Source organism: Rhamphochromis longiceps, linkage group LG9 (genome assembly GCF_057381845.1).
Source record: "Rhamphochromis longiceps isolate RC_006_pf linkage group LG9, R_longiceps_female_GT1.1, whole genome shotgun sequence".
In the NCBI taxonomy this organism is placed as follows: Eukaryota; Metazoa; Chordata; class Actinopteri; order Cichliformes; family Cichlidae; genus Rhamphochromis; species Rhamphochromis longiceps.
In genome coordinates, this window is record NC_140565.1 from 34,773,328 (window position 1) to 34,790,332 (window position 17,005).

At 44.5% G+C, this 17,005-nt stretch overlaps 1 protein-coding gene across 2 annotated transcripts in view; it reads right to left on the minus strand.

The window, feature by feature from the left end:
* Window positions 1-283: 283 nt before the first annotated feature.
* The window catches only part of LOC146662755 (uncharacterized), a 49,124-nt gene continuing 32,402 nt past the window's right edge, over window positions 284-17,005 (minus strand). For both annotated transcript variants that reach the window (XM_085419329.1, XM_085419330.1), the window contains 5 exons: window positions 16,336-16,427; window positions 6,470-7,136; window positions 4,505-4,596; window positions 2,886-4,068; window positions 284-2,272 (listed from right to left, as the gene is read on the minus strand). In XM_085419329.1, coding sequence (XP_085275455.1) covers window positions 2,902-4,068; window positions 4,505-4,596; window positions 6,470-7,136; window positions 16,336-16,427 — 2,018 coding nt within the window. In that variant the 3' untranslated portion in view covers window positions 284-2,272; window positions 2,886-2,901. The remainder of the gene's footprint in view (window positions 2,273-2,885; window positions 4,069-4,504; window positions 4,597-6,469; window positions 7,137-16,335; window positions 16,428-17,005) is intronic.

Genomic DNA, 17,005 nt, shown 5'->3' on the forward strand with positions numbered 1-17,005 from the left:
TATAAATTGTACATATTGTAAACATATACAACTATCTATCTAAAAATGCAGCCAATACACTTGCCGGTTTTTTTTTTTTCATTTTGTACAACCATTTAAAAGTATTACTAAAACTAAAATGAGAGAACAATCAGGTGTTGCACTAAGATGCCCCACAAATGATGTGTGCCAGTTAAAAAAAAATGTTTTTCCACCAAGAGACAGGAGAACAGCACAGGGACAAACCTGCAGGCCTGACAACAGGAGGTGTATCACTCCGCTGGTTTTCTCCTTAGTGGCAGTGTTTACATTGCAAATGTGCCTTTGTGACATTCATTAGTGCCCTCACTGACACACAAAACAAAACGACTACACAACAAACTAACTACACAAGACAACACAACACACTAACTATACACTCCACACTAAACGTCACAAATCTCCCACATCTAAAAACCCTCTCTCTCTCACTCTGTCTCGCTGCCGTTGCTCCCAAAACTCTCCCTCTTCCTAAACAACCAAATCCTACGTGTTGCCTTTTTTTTAAAAAATTGGTCGACATGGTACATTTTTCCCCCGATAGGAAACAGGTGGCTTTTTTTCCCTTTCTTTACTGTTTTCGCGCAGTCTTTAGAAAACGCTTAAAAAACACACACATAAAAATGTGACGACAGTGTTTAGAAAAAAAGCGTGGCTGATATATATGATCATAACTCTGGATTTACTGGCCTGTAATTAAAATTTAAAAACTTTGAAGTCCGAACTTTCAATATGGGCTGAAATAGAGACTCAGCATGGCTGCAGCTTGTTGCTGTGTCAGCTTACATCAGTCATGTGATTTGGAGGTGCAGCATGTCCGTGGACCACAGAGGGTTAATAACACTCACCTTGCTTCCATTTCCAGAGTGTAACAACCGACCACCTGTGTGAAATCTGAAATTCCCATGGTGTTATTCAAACTGTGCTCCGACACAATCATAAGCATCGCTGGCTACTGAAAACAAGAAAAAAGCCGGTCCTGCTGTGGGCTGAACCATTTGTTACTGGTGAAGGGGGGGTAACACTATAGAATATATTCAGTTTTAGCATTTATATTCACTGTTGACAGTAATTACGCTTAAAGTGTTAATGCTATCTTATTTTAATAAACAACACTGTCATATGCAAAACTGGGGTAGCACTTGGGGTGGCAAGGGATCATTTTAGGGTGGCACTTGCCACCCCATGCCACCCTTCTAGATCCGCCCCTGGCTGGTTATCAAAAAAAGCAAATACTGCACAAATTAAATCTTTAAATATGTATTAAACTTACGGGCGAGGACTGCTGCAGTATCAGTTCTGTATAACAGATACCATTGCTACATAAAAATTAAAGTACTAAATTCTACTAACGTCTTGATGCACGCTCAATCATCCAGGAAAGTAAATCTCCAAAAGTTGATTCTGTTCATCTGGACGTAGCGTTTTGTCGGAGAAACGTTTCGTCACTCATCCAAGTGACGTCTTCAGTCTCAGCTGACTGCAGGTTTCCCCAACCTTATAAACAGTACATTTAAATAATGACTGAAAACAGCCCACTGAAGGAAAAATGGGCTGGGAGGTCAGTTCCTTAATCTTAATTATGCAAATTCTCATGACCATTGATCAACAACCACTGACCAAAACCCACTGATCAATGGCCATGAGTACCATTCACAGAGAGTTGGGGAATGGCTGCAATCATAGCGTTGTAAGATGGTGAAAGATGTACCCTTAGGCCCCCTCCTCGATTCAGAGATGGTCGTTCCATTTTCACGTATATCCCTATTCTCTGCGAATGGTACTCATGGCCATTGATCAGTGGTTGTAAGAAAAGGAAAAAATCTTGGCGTAGATATCTATACTTGCAGATTCATAAATTTAACATCCAGGATTATTCACTGTCTCTTCAGATCCATTGTGATCCAGTGATTTCAGTCCTGCATGATCACGCTGATGTTTGCACAGAGCAGAAAATGAAGTGAATGTTTTTGCACATTAGTAAGAGTAAAACTATTTACAGCATGGGATCGTTCATGTTTGGAGTATGAACTGAGATTCTTGAAGCTGCTTTTTAACCCCACTGTGACAGAATTCATGTCTTTTTAATTCACTTGATGTGGGGAAGCTTTTCCCACATTCTTTGCAGTAGCTCATTTTGTCACCACTCTGTGTACGTTGATGTCGTTTTACACTCCATTGCTGACTGAAACGCTTTCCCACCACCACAGTGACGACAGGGTGGAGAACTGGATCCATCTGTGTCGCTCTGCTTCTAAACAAAGACACACAGACAGTGAAGGTCAGGCAATTCCTTCAACATTTTTATCCCGAATATTGCCTGAAATAAAGAGCATCTCTGCAAACATCCACATTTTACTGTTTACATTATAACGCTCAGCTTACTGGGCGAAAATGACTCTTCATTTCTAGGTAATCTACTTAATGGGAAGATTGGTGGTTAAACCCCTGGATGTTCTACTCTGCATGCCACAAGATACTGACCCCAAGCTGCTCTCCGATGCATCCATTGGATTGTGAATGTCAGACAGAGAGAAAGGGGAGGAGCTTTTAAAACTTTACTTTTTCCAACAAGTTTCAGGAGATTTGTATCTGATTTGACTCAATATTCTGTCCATAAAGTTTTCATGTCTAATTTAGCTTTGAAATTAACCCTCTCAGGCTCAAATTAAACTTTTTGTTGCTAATGCACAACCAAGTCCTGCAGTGGTACTTCTGTGTAAAAAAAACTCATAAAATATGTATGTGGGGTAATCAGGTTGTTAGTTTTTAACTGTTGCAAATCGGCAACGGCTGCCTTGAGAGGGTTAAACTTCATTCACGTAATACTTCAAAATAGCGGCAACAGTACAAATACAAATACATACCTCACAGTAACTGCACTTATAGTCTCTTTCTGGTGTGGATCTGACGGTGAAATCTCAGGAAACGTGGCTCTTTAAAAGCCTTTTCACACAGGTCACATTTATAAGGTCTCTCCTCAGTGTGGGTAAGTTTGTGGCGTTGCAAGTGTGGATATGTTGTAAACAGTTTGCCACACAGATCACAGGAGTAAACATCATGTCTGGTGTGAATCCGTACGTGAATATTGCGGTAACCTAGCGTCCTGAAAGTTTTTCCACAAATGCCACAGCTGTACGCCTTAATTCCAGAGTGAGTAACTTGATGATGTCGTAAGGTGCTACTGAAAGCAAAAGCTTTACCACACTGATCACAGCTGTACGCCTTGATTCCAGAGTGAGTAACTTGATGATGTCTTAAGGTGCTACTGCAACTAAAAGCTTTACCACACAACTCACAACTGTATGGTTTAACTCCACTGTGGATGACTTGGTGTCTTTTTAAGTTTCCAGCCTGGGTAAAAGACTTTCCACACAACTCACACATGTACGATTTAACTCCACTGTGGATGAGTTGGTGTTTTTTCAAGTTTCCAGGATCATTAAAAGACTTTCCACACAAGTCGCAGCTGTATGCTTTAAATCCAGAGTGAGTAACTTGATGACGTTGTAAGTGGCTACTGCAAGAAAAAGTTTTTCCACACTGATCACAGTTGTACGCCTTGATTCCAGAGTGGGTAAATTGATGACGTTGTAAGCGGCCACTACAAGCAAAAGTTTTTCCACACTGATCACAGTTGTACGCCTTAATTCCAAAGTGAGCAACTTGATGACGCTGTAAGTTACCACTGCAAGTAAAAGCTTTACCACACAACTCGCAGCTGTACGCTTTCTCTTCACTGTGGATGAGTTTGTGTGTTTTTAACCTTCCAGGATGGGTATAAGACTTTCCACACAACTCACAGCTGTATGGTTTAACTCCACTGTGAATGACTTGGTGTGATTTTAGGTGTCCTTGCTGGGTAAAATTCTTCCCACACAAGTCACATCTGTACGGTTTATCTCCACTGTGGACCAGTTGGTGTGCTTTAAAGTTTCCAAGATGGGTAAAATTCTTCCCACACTCATCACAGCTGTATTTTTTCTCTCCCTTTCTTCTGTGAGGTTTGTCGGCCTCCTGAGAGCGCTGACTTCTCGCTCCGTGTTGGTCCTGCAGTGACAGAGATACAAACAGAGGCAGTGAGTGAAATGCAGTCATGGACTAAACTGAAACTGCCTCCATTAGTGGGATCCAAGATGTCAACAAACACATTGTAGGAGGATTACTTGGTGTGTTTTTAAGCTTGTCCAATCTGGACAGAATCAACTTTTTGGAGACACTGTAGGTGTGCTGTGCCCCAGTCTAGGGGTACAGGACCTGTCATGTGCAAGACTGATTACTTGGGGTCGAAACCTTTGTGATACAACTACCTGTTGAAATACATTCCACCCAAGATCACTTGATGAGGGAGGGTGCCATTTACGCATTAACACGTTGTTGCCAATGCTGTAAACATGGGGGTTTGCTCGTTGGAATTTACAGCAAGTAAACATTTGGCCAGAGTTGGATCATTCTGTTGCACATGGACAAAATCTGCTTTACTTGCCTCAATAGACAGGTCAGGTGTAGCAGGTAGCAGGCTATCAGACACACATTTTTCTTCTTTTTCCACAGGTGGCTCAGCTTTCACAGGATCATCTTCAGAACACAGGAAAGAGTCAGACAAATCAACATCACTGTATCTGCACTTATACACACATGTGACGACACAGGCAGGGAAAACAGAGGGCAGACTGTCAGCAGCAGATTCAGAAACAAAAACCAAATCATCGATGGGGTTTTCAATTACCTCGGAGATTGGGAAAATCTTTCCATTTGCTAGATCATTCCCCAGAATAATAGTAACCGCCTGTACGTGCAAGCGAGGGCGCACCCCAATTGCTACCGGGCCCGAAACGAGAGGTGACTGTAGGAAAACGCTGTGTACCGGAGCCCGTGACACACACATACATCTCCACTCCCCACACGAGAGCATCAGCACCACAAAACGAGTTACTAGAAAAAGGCAACGCGCTATCCAAAATGAGAGACTTGGTAGCCCCAGTGTCAGACAAAATCACAATCAGCACACGATCCTCCTCTTTTCCAGTAGGTGAGGCGAACGCTTTTGAAAAGAAAGGTCCGGAGGATCCGACGGGATTAGGCATAGAGACCAACCGACTCAAACCTGGAGAAAACCAACACTCTTTGGTTTTCTCCAGGTTTGAGTGATAGACAATTAGCAATGACATGGCTGGTGTCATGGCAATAAAAGCATTCACGAACATTCATGGGAACTGGATCAGGGTGTGTTTGATGCGCAGGAGAAACCCTTAAGCTCCTCGCAGGCGCGGACAATGGAGTATATTCACACAGCTTAAAATGTAGCGCAATGGGTCAACAGAAACTCATCTGCGAGAACAGCAGCTGAATCCACCTTTTGCTCATTGAGGTACATAACAAAATTTTTTGGAAGACACGTTTTGAATTGTTCCAACAGAACCAATTGTCTTAGCTAAGTAAAATCCTTCACTTTACTTGCACCTAACTACTTATCAAACTTATCTACATGTGTTTGGTTGGCAGATTTTTCGCAGGACCGAAACATTTGGCAACATGCCTCATGAACTAACTCAGAAAACACTAAAATAGTGGATTTCACAATCCCGACTGTGATCAATGGATAAGCTCGTGCACACTTCTTGTGCTTTCCCCACCAATTTGTACTGCAACAACAAACTCCACACGTCCTTGGGCCATTTTAAAGTGGTTGCGATGCGTTCAAAGGCATTAAAGTAAGAGTCAACCTTACTTTCTCTGAAAGGTGGCACTAAGGCAATTTGCTTTCTTGCATCAAACTGGTCAGAGGAGAATCAGTCAAGTTTTACTCACATTTTTACTCAATGGGGTAGAGGTAACATTGCTCCATAGGCCTTATTCGGAGATGCAGTAGCTCAACTTCTTTGGCTTTAGCCTAAAGCTCCACCTCTTTCAGGCAAAGGGCAAGCTTAAGATCATCCGTAATCAATTCTGGTAATTGTCTGGCCAGGATAATGTTTGGGACTTGAACGGCAGCAGGAGCCTCCATCCACCACCAAACCTCCAGACGCATCAACCGGTCGAAGTTTCACCTTCGCAATTACCCCTTTTTCCACCATCTGCTCTGCCAGACACTGCTTAATTTCTGCCTTTTTTGGATTCAAGAGGACACCAACATTAAAAAATTTGCCACCAACAACAAATCTGCCTTGGTGCATCGATCCAACTTAGCCATGGTGGGTTGATGTGCAAAATAACACACATCAAAGTAATTACAGCTAGTTTACCCATTACACCACAAGAAAGCTGCCAACCAAAAGCTGAAGGAAACCTACAAAACACAATGAGCAAAAAAAAAATGGCAAACAAAAAGAGCGTACAAGCCCCACTTTATTTTCAGCCCCAGTCTAAGGATACGCTTAAAGTCCACTGTGGATGAACTGGTATCTTTTTAAGCCTCCAGCCTGGGTAAAAGACTTTACAAAAAACTCACCTATGTACACTTTAACTCCACTGTGGATGAGTTGGTGTTTTTTCAAGTCTGCAGGATCGTTAAAAGACTTTCCACACAAGTCGCAGCTGTACGGTTTAAATCCAGAGTGAGTGACTTGGTGACGTTGTAAGGTGCTACTCCGAGCAAAAGCTTTACCGCATTGACCACAGCTGTACGCCTTGATTCCAGAGTGGATGAGTTGATGACGCTGTAAGTTACCACTGCAAGTAAAAGCTTTACCACACAACTCACAACTGTATGGTTTAACTCCACTGTGGATGACTTGGTGTGTTTTTAAGCTTGCAGAGTGGGTAAAAGACTTTCCACATAACTCACAGCTGTATGGTTTAACTCCACCGTGGATGACTTGGTGTGTTTTTAAGCTTGCAGGGTGGGTAAAAGACTTTCCACACAACTCACAGCTGTATGGTTTAACTCCACTGTGGATGCGCTGGTGTGATTTTAGGTGTCCTTTCTGGGTAAAACGTTTTCCACACAAGTCACATCTGTACGGTTTATCTCCACTGTGGACGAGTTGGTGTGCTTTAAAGTTTCCAAGATGGGTAAAATTCTTCCCACACTCATCACAGCTGTATTTTTTCTCTCCCTTTCTTCTGTGAGGTTTGTCGGCCTCCTGAGAGGGCTGACTTCTCACTCCGTGTTGGTCCTGCAGTGACAGAGATACAAACAGAGGCAGTGAGTGAAATGCAGTCGTGGAACAAACTGAAACTGCCTCCATTAGTGGGATCCAAGATGTCAACAAACACATTGTAGGTGGATGTTGGTGTGTTTTTAAGCTTGTCCAATCTGGACAGAATCGACTTTTTGGAGACATTGTAGGTGTTCTGTGCCTCAGTCTAGGGGTACAGGACCATAACATAAGGGTAAGAAAGGAAGTGACCCTGCCCGAATCCCCCAAATCATACCTAGAAGCCTATCTTTGAAGTGAACGGTGGTTTATTTGTGTCTACACTGTCCATTTACAAGTGAACTAATTTACACACTATATACAAAAACTCAGTAAATCTCAGGAGCCACACATGGGTAACACAAGGTTTGGAAGCCAGGGTCAGGTCTGCTGCTGTCAGGCGCTGCCGCCGACAACTGCTGGTGTAGCATCTTTTAAAAACAGCCACATGATCAGGGGATCAATCAGCCGCCACCAGCTCTCCAATCAGGAAGGACCTATAGATTCTTAAAGACATAGAACACCACAAAATATACAGCTGGCCAGGGCCGTAACACCGCCCTTCCCAAGACAAAACATCTCCCCTACAGATGTTTGGCACTCAGGAGTGGAGAAAACCACTTGACAGTACATCTGCTGTCACATTGTCAGTTCCTTTTTTGTGATGGATCTCCAAATTAAAATCCTTTACTAGGAGTTACCATCTCATGAGCCTCTAGTTGGAATTGTGTATTCTAGTCAAAAACACAAAGGGCTTGTGATCGGTGTAGACAAAGACAGGCAATGAACTGCAACCTATATATGTTTTAGCGCCAAAATGTGGTAGTGCAAGCAACAGGGAAAGAGAATCTTTATCTATGGTACTGTAATTTTGCTGGTGAATGTTGAATTTCCTTTAAAAGTAACCGATTGGATGATCAACACCCTGCTCATCCTTCTGCAACAGCACCTCACCTGCACAGCTGGCGCGGGCATCCACCTGTAGTTTGAAAGGACGCATAAAATCAAGAGTGGCAAAGACTGGTGTTCTGAGCTTTGGCAGACTGAAAAGGTTTCTGGCATGTGGATGACCACACTAATGGTTTTGACACACCAGTGAGACTGGTGAGAGGTGCAACTACATCAGCAAACTTTTTGCAGAAACCACGATAGTAGCCAGCCATTCCGAGGTCCCGGCGAATCTCACATCTAGTGCGAGGCACACGGAAATGTAGGACAGCCTGAATTTTGGCCAGGAGGGGGCGCACCGGACCCACCTGCTTCACTAGATAAGCCACTGTGGCTTATCTAGTGAAGGTGTTGGAATGTGGCAGGGGCATTTCGAATGGCAAAAGGCATGACGATATATATTGGAGAAAGTGATTGGGAGTGACGAAGGCGGAACTGATGCATGTGGAGTGAGGGGAACTTGCCAATAACCCTTTAATAAATCAAGTGACAAACTTTGCAGAGCAAACCCTATCAACACAATCTTCCATTCGGGGGAGAGGATAGGAGTCCGGTTTGGTCACACTGTTTACTTTTTGAAAATCTGTACAAAAACATGGGGTTTTGTCTTCCTTCGGCATGAGAAGGCACTCCATGTACTAGAACTCGGGACAGCTAGACCATTTTTAGCAAACTCACTATTTTTGCAGTCTGAAATATTGAAAATTGACGATATAGTGAAATTCCAAACAGCACAAATTATATTCAAAGCAAAAAATAAAGAACTGCCAGGTAATATTCAGAGTATGTTTTTTTGAAAGAAGGAAGTTATAATTTAAGGGGTTTTTGTAACTTCAAAACAATGAAGGTACGTACTACAAGAAAAGGCTTTTGTGTTTCTGTTCATGGAGTGAAACTATGGAACAAACTGAATATGGAATTAAAGCAATGTCCAAACATAAAACTGTTCAAAAAGAGTTATAAAAATATGATCTTCTCGATCTATAAAGAAAAGGAAAATATTTAAATTAAGTGAATGTCTCTATTTAAAAACAAACAAACAAACAAAAAATTCATGATGTGATATTATAGTATATAGTATATCAGAAATCTGTTCACTATTTTTATTACAAATTATATCAGTAAGGAAGCTGACTAAATATTCACTGATAATTTATGGCAAAGGGGTGGGATTAAATAAGTGTATACTTCTTCCCACTCCCTTTCAACATGTAAATTAATCAGAATGTTTTTTTGTATGTAATTTGTATAGTATTTATTTTCTCTCTTATTTCTTTTCTAAATGTACTTGTATATTGTTCACATGTTGAAATAAATTACCAATCAATCAATCAATCAATCAAAAGTAGGAAACTTCTTGCTGAAAAACTGCGCATTTGGTAGGTGTTGAGGAACATATATGTTTTCTTAGTGCTTATTTGATTATTTTGTTTATGTATTTTAATAACAGGCCAGCTTTGACTCACAAACCAATTGCTTAGCCAGACTGAAATACTGTGCAAAAACAGGAAACTGTGAAGAACAGGAAGTACAGAAAAGCGGAACTAAGCAACGCAAACACACAGATCAAGTAGGGTTACTAAAATAACATGAGGAGCGAGGATGCAGACAGTTTTGCAGCTATAGGGTAGACATATAGTATTGAAATAGATCAAGGGACGGTTTAGTAGGGGAGGAGCAAGCGGATTATAACATAGGTGATATGCTTGTAATGTTTTAGATCTGCAGCTGGTTTAGCCTGGTGCACATCCCTTTCCGGAAAGTAATGATTCAATAAAATAATTATAAATACTTTGGCAAGTGAGTCGTGTTCTCTCTGTCCAGTAAAAGAATAAAAAGAAAAAGATTTAATAGTTCAGTTCACACGATAAGTGTGTTGTTTGTTCGGAGGATGGTCACCTACATCTACGTCATGTTCATGACAGTGGTGCGAGATGGAGTGTCAGCAATCAGGGATGGGTGATTTTTGATCAGAGCACAAATCATTCTGGGCAGCGTCATCCAAATGTTTTAGGTGGTATTTTAAATTCACTAATATTTCAGAGTTTCTGAGTCGGGAGCAACCCTTAGCACAAATGAAAACTAAGTCATCACTTTCTGGATTATACTCAGATGGGGCCGCTGACACAACTACAGGCAAGGCTGATGGTGCAGCAGGGGACGAAGAGGGGTTTACACCTGCCTCGCGAAAAAAATAAGGCTTCATCAGGTTGACGAGATGAAGTCACATGACGCTTTCTTCTACAGTCTCTGTAAAGCACTTTGAATCACCTTGTTGTTGAATTGTGCTATACAAATAAACTTGCCTTGCCTTGCCTTACAGTCTGGGGTGCCTATAACAGAATCTGTGTCACAGAACTTTGTCTGGAGAGAAGATCTCTTTGAGCAGCCACGGGGACACGCACTGTGTGTTCAAACACTAGATCTGCGGGACTGAAACCTGTGGACTCCTGCGCACGCTCTCTCACCAATAGAAGGAGAAGAGGCAGACCCTCATCCCACTCTCTTCCTGACTCGAGGCAGAACTTTCTCATCATAGCTTTTAATGTTTTAATGGAAACGCTTGAGCACGCCCTGTGATTCGGGATGATACACACTGGATTTTTAATGCTTTATGCCAAGCGATTTCATGAGCTGAGTGAAAATCTTGGATATGAAGTAAATGGTAAATGGTAAATGGCCTGTATTTATATAGCGCTTTTCTAGTCCCTAAGGACCCCAAAGCGCTTTACATATCCAGTCATCCACCCATTCACGCACACATTCACACACTGGTGATTAGGGATGGGTACCGGTGTCCGGTGCCATGATGGCACCGGTTCTGACATAAACGGTAGTAACCAGACCGAAAAGCAGCGCACATTTCGGTGCGTTATTTCGGTGCTTTTTTTTTCCTGAGCTGTGATACACTTCTAGCCAATCATTTTACGTTTCCCAGGATAGTAGGCGGGTCCAGGTACGTACGTTCAGTTAGAGCAGAGCTACAGATTAAAAATGTCCAAGGCGAAGCGGTCAATAGTCTGGCTGTACTTCACAGTAAAAGATGCAAACTCAGCAGCAACAAGTGCTTTAAGCTGATACTGTGATATTGTCAAAGGAGGTAACACCTCGTATCCGATGAAACACCTGGCGACGCATAGCGGTTTTTTTTAAAAGCAGAGAAATGCGCCGTATTTGATAGCTTGCTGCGAGACCTCACACTGTGCACGTTGGGTGGGTTGCCAGTTATCGGACCGGAGCAACATCCCCCAAAAACCCGAAGAATAGAGTCCTGGCCCCTAGCCTTGCCAGTGTAGCCAACAGGCTTCAGTTCATCTCAGAATGGTTAAAACATACCTTCTTAGTTGAGCCCTGGCTAGATGTTGAACAGGCACTATGCAAGGATCTAGAGATTTCAGACCTACCATTTATTAGCTCAAACATCAAAAGACATGAATGCTTTAAAAGTATCAACATCAGCTTTTCTCTGACAGCATGGTGGGAGTTTCTAAAAATAACGGAGTCTTCATTAATCCCATGCAAACGTACACCTATCTGGAATAACCCTGACATATTACAAAACAATAATATGATTAATTTCCCAGAATGGAGTTGTAGAGGAATTAAATACTTAGAACATATATTAGAGGGAACAGAATTTATTCCATTTGACAGACTAGTTGCACAATATGGGATCAACAAGACAAGATTTTTAGAATATCAACAAATTAAATCCATAGTAAAAAAGAAATTTAACCTCAGTCAAGTTGAATTACAAACACCACTAAGTGCGGCACATTTTCTTACTCTTAAATCCCCCAAATTATTATCTAAAATATACAGAACACTTTCTAAATTAGATGAATCAATATCCCTTCCTATTGCAAAGTGGGAAGCAGATTTATCAGTCAGCTTAGACCAAAACTTCTGGTCTCAGATTTGCTTAAAAACCTTTAAATTAATTAAAAATCCCAGTCTGCAATTAATACAATACAAAATACTACATAGAGTGCACTATACAGGTCATCGGATGTTCAAGATGGGCTTTACATCTTCCAACAACTGCTCACACTGTCAAGGCAATACACCAGACAATTACATCCACGCTCTTTGGTTCTGTCCACCAGTGCAAAAGTTTTGGCGCGAGATATGTGAAGACTTATCAAAGTGTCTGAAATGTAACATTCCAACCTCCCCCTTAGTGTGTTTACTGGGCAGCTTAGATAATGTCACTTCAGAAAAGAATATAGCCCATATGATTTTCACTGCCCTATGCATAGCCAAGAAAACAGTCCTCATGAACTGGAAAAATAAAAATAATCTTAATTCTAACCAATATAGAAATTATCTATTAGATTACATTAGTCTTGATACAGCCTCTGCCACCACATCAGATCAATTGCTCTGGACTCCTTTTATCAGCTCCATCACCTAGTGGGGGTGGGGGGGTCATAGTTTGGTCCCGCCTTCACTGTTGTGATTGGTGTGGGGGTAGGGACAGGCTTAGGGCGTCGGGGGGTTCCCCGGAGGCATCTTCCTTGGGGGGCTCAACCCGGGGTAGCGGTCATGTCCGGTTGGGGGCTCTGTTGGCTCTCAGGTGACTGTTTCCTCGCGGCTGCGTGCAGCGGGGCTAGGGGAGGGTCTGTGCTGACGGACATGGGTTACTGACCTGGTAGCCTGGCTGGCCCTGGGTGGGTCCGGGATGGGCGTGAGGTTCTGGGGGCGCTCCGTCTCTGGGCTGGGGCCCGGGCCGGGCCTCGGGGGCTTGGATCCTGGTTGGTGTGTTGCCGGGGTTGTGGGCGGGTGGGTGCATGGGGGCCCGGCCCTGGAGCAGGGTGCCGCCGGTGCGTCGAACCACCTGGGGGGCTCTTCAACTGGTGGGGGAGATGGTCACATCTTGCAGGAGCTTTCCTCTCTTCAGGAAGGGGAGATACAGGAGAGGTGGAGGAAGATCTCAGCCTGGGCGTCTATTGTCTTATGTAGTCTGGAAGATGAGTGGATGGTGGGGTGGGTGCAGTTTTCTCTGTGGTGGGGTTGGGTGGACTGTCCCGGGCTCTGTGGGGCCGGGAGGCGCTGCTGCACTGGGCCCCGGTCTGGATGGGCCTGGGCCCCCTTTCCCTGGCGGGTCGCGGAGTGTGGGAGTGCCTACTGGGGTCAGCAGGGGAGCTGGCCCCAGGGAGGGGTTACCTGCCCCTCCCTTCCTTCCCTCCCCATCTCCAGCTGCCTCCCTCTTCCCGCTCCACCACAACCACCCACACATGCAGGGCCTTGGAGTAGGGGTATGTCACCAGGGTGCAGAGGAGGCTAACCCCCCCTCTGTCCCCTTCTGGCTGCCTCTGCCTCAATTTTATCCCACAACTTAGACATTCACATTATTCACACTCTCATTACACATACATATAGGATCTTGGGGGTGGGCACAATCACGGAGTCCAAATTACCATCAGGGTGTACACCTCACCCCTGGCGTCGTTGCCCACCTCTAAATACACTTAGACATTGAGGGCTATCAGGAGGGACTATGCGCTTACCTGCTGCTCCTTGGCAGGTAGCTCCATGCCCTCCTGGGTTTTAAATGCACCTTAGAACACACATGCATCAACACTACAATGAGCGGGTGGAGGGAGGTTTGGAGTCTTCTCCCACCCCCATTCTCTGCGGCCTGCTGGAGCGGGAGGGCTAGGTGGAGTTGGCCGTCCGACTGCGGTCTGGAGTGTGGGGCCTCCCTGCTGCTACGGAGTCGGGGTGGTCTGCCTCTCCCCACCGCAGGGAAAAGGGTAACACCACCTGGGTCTGGGTGCAGTTCCCCCCTCCAGGGGCAAGGGTACCTAGACCCGGTTTGTAGAGTACGCTTGGGGAGTGTGATCGTGTGTACAGCGTCTCTTTATGTCTGTCTCCACGTTGGTTGAGTGTGGAGTAAGTGCATATGAGAGCATGAGGGGGGGAATGGATGTTTGTGTCTGTGTGTGCCTGTATGTCTGTGTCTATATGTCAGGCTGGGTATCAGACGCCACCTCTCTGGGGACACCTCAGGCCCTCCAAGGTTTGGAGGCCTATCTCCACCTACCACCACTTCCCCTGCCGGTGGCGGACTCCCTCAGGTGTCGGTGCGTTGGTGGTTCTTTGTGTCTGGGGGTGGGCGTCCAGGTACACACCGGCTCACTCCTTGGCGGCCGCTTATCGGGGCCTGGAGCCTGGGGCTCGCTCGGGCCCCTTCGGGGGTGGGGTGCCCCCGGCCTCTCGGCCTGGGGCTCGGTCACTCAGGCACAGCTGGCGGCCGGCGGGGCTCACGGGCGCGTCACTGCAACTCCCCCTGGCTTCTGCTCCGTGGCTGCTGAGTGAACCCTCATCTGGGACTCTCCTCAGCTCTTACTGGAACAGTGGCGCGGCTGCCCCTCTGTTGGTCTTCCATGGTCTCTTGTGTTCTGGGGGCCTCTGGATGTCTGGAGTTTTGATCTCCTCCATACCTGCTTCACACCCTGGAGGACGGGGCTGTGGCCCCCCCACACTCCCTAGCAGATCGTTACATGGAGAAACCTTTGGAATACAAGCGCTGATCCACACGGGTATGCACACGGGTGTTCACTGCTCGTAGACCCAAATTACACCTTTCTTGGCTGCTACTTCGAAGCACATCTGTCCTGCGTGCTGCACAACAACACTGAATATTTAGTATTTACTGCTGTTTACACTTTTTTTGCTTGTTTTCTATTCTTCTCTCAACAGGTGATCCAGGAGATTTTTATTTTTTTTCTCCCCCCTTTTCTCACTGTCCCTCTCCCCTTCTGTTTTTCCTTTCCTTCCTCTTTCTTTCTCCCTTTCCTATCCCTCACTCATGTCTGTCCCGTCTGTAACATCTGAAAATAAAATATAATAAATAATAAAAACAAAGATCGACCAAATGGACCAATACGGCAATGCCACGATGATCCATTTGGCAAAGTAAATCCATTGGGTATCCTTGTTGGTCTTCAGACAACAATTCTGATGGCTAAAGAACCAAATGGGACAGGCGAGAAAAAAAAGAAAAAAAAAAAGAAATGATGACGGATGATGGTGGCAGCAGCCGTTCTTCTCTGCGTGAGTAGCTAATTTACGTTGAGTAGGCTAACCACGTTATTACATTAATGCATGTAAGGTGAACTAGCAAACATCATCATAGCTACATGCGGCTGTCCTCTTGTTTGATGGCAGATACTCCCTTCACCCTGGACAAAAAGGCTAAAATGACCAAAGAAAAAGTGGGAAACAGCTGAACATGAGAGGATTTTGGACAAAGTTTGTGTTTTTTTTTCCATTGTTTAAGCACTGCTTCCAGCCAAGAGTGATACCATATATGCCCTATAGCTGCAGAAAAGGCTAACATTGTTATCTTTTTACAAAAAAAAAAAAAAAAAAAAAAACAGCTGAGCATGAGAGGTTTTTGGACAAAGTTTGTGTTCTCCATTCTTTAAGCACCGGTTTGAGCACCGTTTAAGCACCGGCACCGTTTCAAAAGTACCGATTTGGCACCGGTATCGGATAAAACCTAAACGATACCCATCCCTACTGGTGATGGTAAGCTACATTGTAGCCACAGCCACCCTGACAGAGGCGAGGCTGCCGGACACTGGCGCCACCAGGCCCTCTGAAGTTTGACCCTCGGTCTGTTGGAACAGATTTTGGCAAACCGAAAGCGGAGAAAAAGTTCACTTGCACTCTGACAACAGCTTTGACTTTAACAGTGAGGAACGGAATAGCCTCGGGGAAGCGTGTGGCGGCGCACATCAAAGTTAAAATATACTAACGTCCTGACTTTGTTTTTGGGAAGCGGTCCTACACAATCAATGAGTATGTGCTGAAATGGTTCCCCTAAAGCCGGGATCAGATGCAATGGAGCGGGAGGAATAACTTGGTTGGTTTTACACTGACCTGATAAAGGTGAAAGGAGCGGCAGTACCTAGTTACATCCGTTTTTAACCCTGGCCACAAAAAGTGATGCAGAATACGATGGTTTTTCTAATTCCTAAATGTCCAGAGAAACTGTCATGTGCAAGACTGATTACTTGGGGTCGGAACCTTTGTGATACAACTACCTGTTGAAATACATTCCACCCAAGATCACTTGATGAGGGAGGGTGCCATTTACGCATTAACACGTTGTGTCCAATGCTGTAAACATGGGGGTTTGCTCGTTGGAATTTACAGCAAGTAAACATTTGGCCAGAGTTGGATCATTCTGTTGCACATGGACAAAATCTGCTTTACTTGCCTCAATAGACAGGTCAGGTGTAGCAGGTAGCAGGCTATCAGACACACATTTTTCTTCTTTTTCCACAGGTGGCTCAGCTTTCACAGGATCATCTTCAGAACACAGGAAAGAGTCAGACAAATCAACATCACTGTATCTGCGCTTATACACACATGTGACGACACAGGCAGGGAAAACAGAGGGCAGACTGTCAGCAGCAGATTCAGAAACAAAAACCAAATCATCGATGGGGTTTTCAATTACCTCGGAGATTGGGAAAATCTTTCCATTTGCTAGATCATTCCCCAGAATAATAGTAACCGCCTGTACGTGCAAGCGAGGGCGCACCCCAATTGCTACCAGGCCCGAAACGAGAGGTGACTGTAGGAAAACGCTGTGTAGCGGAGCCCGTGACACACACATACATATCCACTCCCCACACGAGAGCATCAGCACCACAAAACGAGTTACTAGAAAAAGGCAACGCGCTATCCAAAATGAGAGACTTGGTAGCCCCAGTGTCACACAAAATCACAATCAGCACACGATCCTCCTCTTTTCCAGTAGGTGAGGCGAACGCTTTTGAAAAGAAAGGTCCGGAGGATCCGACGGGATTAGGCATAGAGACCAACCGACTCAAACCTGGAGAAAACCAACACTCTTTGGCTTTCTCCAGGTTTGAGTTTGCTCT